Source organism: Tachyglossus aculeatus, chromosome 12, assembly GCF_015852505.1.
Source record: "Tachyglossus aculeatus isolate mTacAcu1 chromosome 12, mTacAcu1.pri, whole genome shotgun sequence".
NCBI classification, from domain to species: Eukaryota; Metazoa; Chordata; class Mammalia; order Monotremata; family Tachyglossidae; genus Tachyglossus; species Tachyglossus aculeatus.
In genome coordinates this window covers 43,968,322-43,975,640 of record NC_052077.1, presented here as the reverse complement: position 1 = coordinate 43,975,640, position 7,319 = coordinate 43,968,322, and the positions used below count along the sequence as shown (strand labels likewise).

Below are 7,319 nucleotides of genomic sequence, written 5' to 3'. Positions count from 1 at the left end.
AATACCAGCATTATTATCATCAGTGCTTGGCACATAGTAAGTGCTTAACAAATACCGTAATTACTATTATTATTATAATACGCGACGGAAAACCCGGAGAGACTCAGCGCTGCACCTGCATTTCTCTGGGTCTAGACAGCCTGCCACAATCTTTTAGACTGTGAGCCCGCTGTTGGGTAGGGACCGTCTCGATATGTTGCCAACTTGTACTTCCCAAGCGCTTAGTCCAGTGCTCTGCACACAGTAAGCGCTCAATAAATACAATTGATTGATTGATTGCCACTGTGAGAGGGGGCTGAGCCGAGACTAGCAGTCCGTGCCTTGGCCCCTGCTCGCCTATGAGCCTTCCCTGGCCCCCCCAAAGTGGCAACTGGAGCTCTGTTCCCCTCCAGAACAGGCCTCCCCAAAGAACATGCCCACCGGTTCCCCCTGCAACCAGAGCTCTGATCCCCAGCAGGTTGGGCGTCCCCGGCCCCCCAAGAACACGCCCGCAGGCTCCCCCAACTCCCGGCGCCTCGATCTTCTCCTGGAGCCAGGCGAGATGTCCTCCCAGTGACCAGCTCCCACGGTCCCCGCAGACAGGTTACCCTAGCCTGGGGGAGGACCTCTGCCCAGGGCAGCGATTCCGCTTGTGATTTATTGCTTGCGAACGCCTCGAAACCAGGGGAGTCACTAGTCAAAATAAGAACAATCGAGCCTTCACAATAACTCTACAAGTAGTATTGCACACCAAGTTCTCGGACACACAGGGGAAACGGAGGAATGTTCGGAGCCCTCGGAGTGACCGTCCACCACCCGGAGACCGAACGGCCAGCCCCAGGGCACTAGCCGGGCCCAGGCATTGGCCGCTCCGCCGCGATTTTGGACCCGGGCTTCACATAAAACCAGAGAGAAACCTTAAAAAAAAGGCCCGGAAAGTCCTCGGGCCTCTGCCCGCGAGAGGCTTCTGTGTCTAGGAGGCCCCAGAGACGTCTCCGGACTGTCCCCGGGAGCCACCTCCCTGCTGAGCGCCCCTCAGCTGATCTATGTGAGCTCTCAGCTCGGGGCACAGTTCTGTTAGCAGCACTTCCAACAGCACCTGCACGGGCAGAGGAGAAGACGCAGGTCAGTTCCTCCGAGGACCAGGTGCCCGGGAGGGCCGGCTGGACGGCGAGAAGGAAACCCCATTTCCCGTCGGAAGAGGATGAGCTGTCGGCCTCCATCCGCTCCCCTTCCTTCTGGTGCTGTTTAGACTCAGCCCATGGGGGTTGGATGGAGGAGAAGGAGGAGGAGGATGGGGAGGTGGAGAGAGATAAATAGGAGAAGATGGGTTGGGAAGGTGGAAGAAGAGGGAGGGAGGGATGGGGAGGGGGGACGGAAAGGCAGAGAGGGATGGGAGGATAGAGGGAAAGAGGTAGAAGGATGAATGGATGGCTGAAGGGAGGGAGAGGGATGAAAGGATGGATGGAGGGAGGAAGATGGATAGATGGAGAAGCAGCGTGGCTCAGTGGAAAAAGCACGGGCTTTGGAGTCAGAGGTCATGGGCTCGAATCCCGGCTCCGCCACGTGTCTGCTGTGTGACCTTGGGCAGGTCACTTAATTTCTCTGAGTCTCAGTTCCCTCATCTGTAAAATGGGGATTGACTGTGAGCCCCACGTGGGACAACCTGATCACCATGTATCTCCCCCAGCGCTTAGAACAGTGCTTTGCACATAGTAAGTGCTTAACAAATGCCAACATGATTATTATTATGGAGGAAGAGGGAGGGAAAGGGATGGATGGAGAGGGAGGGAGGGAAAGGGATAGAAGGAGGGAGGAAAAGGGACAGACAGAGGTGGAGGGAGGGGTGGATGGGGACACGATGAGCGTTAAGGAAGACACTCTGTGAGGAGAAAGTCATCCAGTCTGTTAAGGAGGGACAGAGGCCAAGCTGGGAGAAACTGAGACGTCCCACGTGGGTTGTGAGAGCCATCGTGGCAAGGGCTGGCCCCAGGGACCTCCTAGAGCCGTAGCGGGGAGAGTGGGGCAGGAAGACCTGCCTGGCAGGGCAGGGGACGAGGACAGGGTCACCGCGGAGATGGGGGCCGGAGCCTGAGCTGGGGGAGGGAGGGGGGGAAACGGGGGTCCGGCTAGGGGCCAGCGCCCAAGGTTCTGGGGACTCACGTAGAGCAGGTGCTTGTTGGCCTGCCGCTCCTGCAGGGCGTTGAAAATCTTGATGACTCCGTGGCGGGCGTTCTGTTGGCCCACGAGGTTCTGCAGGAGATCTGGTGGACAAGACGCTCTTCCAGCCAGCAGGCACTGGGGCCCGGGCCGTTGAGGGTGTGTTGGACCTAGGCCCGAGTTCTGGCCCTGCCGCCCCTGCCTCCCAAGGGCCTCCGCGGCGAGAGTCTTGGCCACGGCCTAGCCACGCGGCCTCCCGCTGTGACCCCTCCAGGGGCAGTGGGCCTTGCCGAGGCCTCGGACAAAACCCCGGCAGAAGGAGCCTTAGGCCTGAGGCTAAAGACCCGGCCCCTGGGCAGTGTGGGGGGCTGCCTTCAGGTGACTGGGGCAGGGTCGCCCTAGGTGCGGAGTCCCGGCTGCCCCCCAGATGCCCAGGGCTCGGCCGCGGGGGTCAGTGGAGCGGGGGAACGGGGCCGGTGCCCTCTCCCTCCCCGGCCCAGCCCGGCCTGACCTGGAATGTTGTCGAGGAGTTTCTGCCTCGCTCGCAGTTTGGTGTCCCGGCTCTGCTCCTCAGTCCGGGCCCCCGGGGCTGGGGCGAGTTTGCCGTTGGGCCAGAAGGCGTCTCGGAACAGGTTGACGTAGGACACCAGCATCTGCTCGCTCAGCATCCAGCTCACCGTGTCGCCGATCTGCCTGCAGGACGCACTGCCGCTCAGGACCGAGGGGCCGGCGACTCGCCCGGCCCCTCATCCGCCCCCTCGCCCGCCGTCACCCCACGTGGCGAGAGCTCGGCACCGGCCGAGGAGTCTGGGGCAGTTGGGTGGTGGAGGAGGGGGCTTCGGGGCGAGAAGAGCCGGGCTCCGAATTTTGAGGCCGGAGGTGATGGCCGAAAGCCCCTCCCCAGTTCCTCTCTGACCCACGAAAACCTCCGATGCCCAGCTAGGCGGAGCCGGGGGTGGTTGTGGACACTCAAGGCTGGTACAGTGCCCAAGGGGGAAGGAGAGGGGAGAAGGGGCATGTGTGCATTTCTCCTTGATGGGAACGGAGGGGAGGTTGGACCTGTGCCCACTCGGGCCAGACCGGGCCTCCAACCGACGGCACTTACTTGTTGATTGTCCGTCCGAACGTGACCTGGACTAGTGCAATCAGCGTCTTTCTGACCCATTTGAACACTGCAACCAAAATCAGGATGCGCACGTCACCCCGGGAGTTGTGGGGTGCCCGTATTTCCCCAGGGGGTGCACGCGGGCCCTGATGGCTGCCTGGCGTCAGTTTCCCTAATGCCCTTCTCCTGGACATTGCACCGGGGGTGGGCATGCAAAGTGCTCGTGTGTACGCGTGCACACACAAACATCCTTTTAGACTGTGAGCCCACTGTTGGGTAGGGACTGTCTCTATATGTTGCCAACTTGTCCTTCCCAAGCGCTTAGTACAGTGCTCTGCACACAGTAAGCGCTCAATAAATACGATTGATGATGATGATGATGATGATCTGACCGTGACACACCATCTAGAATGGAAAAAATGGCCACGTGGCCCTGCCCCGGCCCATGCCTTGTCCCCAGGACGCGTTTGCCACCTGCGGTGCCTGTTGCCCTTCTCTAGACTGTCCTTTGTGTTTACTGATGTTCCCGCAGTGACGGCCCCAGCGGCTGCCGTGATGGAAGCTCTGCTTGCACGGGAGCCTGATATGTTGCCAACTTGTACTTCCCAAGCGCTTAGTACAGCGCTCTGCACACAGTAAACGCTCAATAAATACGATCGATTGATTGATTACAGCGCTCTGCACACAGTAAGCGCTCAATAAATACGATTGAATTGAATCCCAGCCGGGCAGGAATAACTCTACGGTGCCAGGCGGCAGGGAGTTCCCGGAATGGTGCCGACAGTTGGCCCTTCCCTTCCCAGAGCTGTCCGGGCCCCGGCTTCCCTTCCCGCTGGCCGACCACCCCCAGGAACTCCAGGGTCGGCAGGGCGTGTGGACTCTCAGTCAGCATGGGGAGAGGCGCAGGCCCCTCCTTACAAGCTAGAGCTTCTCCCCCTCTAGACTGGAAGCTCCTTGTGGGCAGAGTTTCGGGGGTCGTTTTTTTTCCTATGTGCCAGCACTGTATTGAACACTGAGTTAGATAAAAGATAATCGGGTTGGACACAGTCCATGTCCCACATGGGGCTCGGTCAATCTCCATTTTAAAGATGGGGTAACTGAGGCACAGAGGAGGTAAGTGGCCCAAGGTCACACAGCAGACGAGTGGTGGAGATAGAGTTAGATCTCCCAGGGTGGTGCTCCATCCACTAGGCATGCTGCTTCCCTAAGGGTTAAGAGCATCTCTGCCATCAACTAGACTGTGAGCCCGTTGTTGGGTAGGGACCGTCTCTATATGTTGCCAGCTTGTACTTCCCAAGCGCTTAGTACAGTGCTCTGCACACAGTAAGCGCTCAAAAAATACGATTGAATGAATGAATCTACCAACTCTGTTATATTGTACCCTCCCAAGCACGCAGTCTAGTGATCTACTCTTTAGGGAAGCGGCGTGGCTCCGTGGTAAGAGCCCGGGCTTGGGAGTCAGAGGTCATCATCATCATCAATCGTATTTATTGAGCGCTTACTATGTGCAGAGCACTGTACTAAGCGCTTGGGAAGTACAAATTGGCAACATATAGAGACAGTCCCTACCCAACAGTGGGCTCACAGTCTAAAAGAGAGGTCGTGGGTTCTAATCCCCGCCCCGCCACTTGTCAGCGGCGTGACTTTGGGCAAGTCACTTCGCTTCTCTGTGCCTGGGTTCCCTCATCTGTAAAATGGAGATTAAGACTGTGAGCCCCATGTGGGACAACCTGATTGCCCTGTATCTCCCCCAGCGCTTAGAACAGTGCTTGGCAATCAATCAATCAATCAATCGTATTTATTGAGCGCTTACTATGTGCAGAGTACTGTACTAAGCGCTTGGGAAGTACAAATTGGCAACACATAGAGACAGTCCCTACCCAACAGTGGGCTCACAGTCTAAAAGAGTGGGCTCACAGTCTAAAAGTCTTGGCACATAGTAAGCGCTTAACAAATATCTGGGGATGTGCTATTTGGGGATACCAAATACCTTCCACGCTGGGGAAGCAGCGTGGCTCAGTGAAAAGAGCATGGGCTTTGGAGTCAGAGTTCATGGGTTCGAATTCCGGCTCCGCCAATTGTCAGCTGTGTGACTTTGGGCAAGTCACTTCACTTCTCTGGGCCTCGGTTACCTCAACTGTAAAATGGGGATTAAGATTGTGAGCCCCTCGTGGGACAACCTGATCACCGTGTAACCTCCCCAGTGCTTAGAACAGTGCTTTGCACATAGTAAGAGCTTAATAAATGCCATCATTATTATTATTATACCAAAATGATTATTACTCACGGTAAACTCTCCAGAAATACAACTGATTGAGAGCCAGAGACCCCCCAAGCCCCATGACCTCTGTCTGGGCCAGTCCTCCTGCCCCACATCCCACTGCCAGGAAAGGGACAGTTGGAGCTGGACCTGATTTGCTGATGCGCTTAGTACAGTGCTCTGCACATAGTAAGCGCTCAATAAATACGATTGATGATGATGATGATGATGATGGCATTTATTAAGCGCTTACTATGTGCAATGCACTGTTCTAAGCGCTGGGGAGGTAACAAGGTGATCATGTTGTCCCCCGGGGGGCTCACAGTCTTAATCCTCATTTTACAGATGAGGTAACTGAGGCCCAGAGAAGTGAAGTGACTTGCCCAAAGTCACACAGCTGACAATTCGCGGAGCCGGGATTTGAACCCATAACCTCTGACTCCAAAGATTGGGTGAAAAGATTTGGGGAGGGGAGACACCCCCTAGGGCAGGAGGGAGTAGCGAGGGCAGAAAAGGTGCATTTGTGCTGGGGTTCAGGATGAATTTGGGGGAGGAATTTGCACTGGAGCCGTGGGGAGAAGTCTGGGCCACCAGAATGGGTGGAATGGCTAGCTCCCACCCAAGCCCACAGTTATTCCCAGAGCCCTCGGATCGCAGAGCCCTTGCTCTCCTGGGCGGCGGGGAGGCGGGAGGAGGAGAAGGATGGAGGTGATCATGGGGGAACCACTGCCCCAGATCCTTCAGACCGTGGAGCCCTCGCTCTCTCGGCCAGTGGGGTGGGGCAGGAGGAGGGGAAAGGGACCACAGGGGAAGGGTTCACCGTCCCCAGCCACCAAAACCGTGAAGGCCCAAAGCGAGGGCAGGAAAGAGCCACCCAACCAGGCAGACCAAGCTCCTCTGCGGGGGCGGATTCCACAGGCCCCCCAGGCCTCCCTGCCAGCCCCAGCCCCGACACTCACTTCCCCGCAGCTCGAAAATCTCGCCGATCAGCATGAAGCAGGGCTCCGCCAGCGCGTCCTTCTTCCCGTCCACGTCGTCGCCGCCACCGTCCGACAGGTCGCTGTCCTCCTCCGCTTCCTCCTGGATGGCCGCGGACCCGAGTCAACGGGAGGGAGCCCCTGGGGCCTTGTCCTGCGCTTGCCGGCTGGACAACCGGACTTGTGGCTCCCGCCAACGAGCCCCTCCTCCGTGCCCCCACCCTGGAATCACCCAATCTGGGGCATTTGCTGAGCACTTATTCAGGGCTTGGCGTGGGTTGGGGGGCAGGTGTGGGCTGTGTGAGGTGGGGTGGGGCTGCGTGGGCTCATCGTCCTCCTTCTCCAACTCCCCAGCCCCATCCCTCCCATCCCTGACCTGGGCAGTAAATGCAGAATTTCTATCCTCTGCCCCTTCCCCCTCTCTTGTGTCCCCTCAACCTCCTAACACACACTTCTTGGGGGGCAGAGGGCTGGGCTAGCAGTCTGGAGACCCGGGTTCTAGTCCCTGCTCTGCCACCGTCCCTGCTTTGTGACTTGGGTAACTCATCTAGCCTCCCTGGGCCTCGGTTTCCACATCTGATCATAATAATAATAGTTACGGTATTTGTTAAGCGCTTACTATAACAAAAATAATAATATCAATCAATCAATCAATCAATTGTATTTATTGAGCGCTTACTATGTGCAGAGCACTGTACTAAGCGCTTGGGAAGTACAAATGGCAACACATAGAGACAGTCCCTACCCAACAGTGGGCTCACAGTCTAAAAGGGGGAGACAGAGAACAGAACCAAACATACCAACAAAATAAATAGGATAGAAATGTACAAGCAAAATA

General features: G+C 57.0%; 1 protein-coding gene across 2 annotated transcripts in view; it reads right to left on the bottom strand.

The window, feature by feature from the left end:
* Nucleotides 1-618: 618 nt before the first annotated feature.
* Nucleotides 619-7,319, bottom strand: part of SNX25 (sorting nexin 25) — a 108,142-nt gene continuing 101,441 nt past the window's right edge. For both annotated transcript variants that reach the window (XM_038755331.1, XM_038755332.1), the window contains 5 exons: nt 6,464-6,584; nt 3,245-3,311; nt 2,651-2,832; nt 2,143-2,243; nt 619-1,078 (listed from right to left, as the gene is read on the bottom strand). In XM_038755331.1, the coding sequence (XP_038611259.1) occupies nt 953-1,078; nt 2,143-2,243; nt 2,651-2,832; nt 3,245-3,311; nt 6,464-6,584 (597 nt within the window). In that variant the 3' untranslated portion in view covers nt 619-952. The remainder of the gene's footprint in view (nt 1,079-2,142; nt 2,244-2,650; nt 2,833-3,244; nt 3,312-6,463; nt 6,585-7,319) is intronic.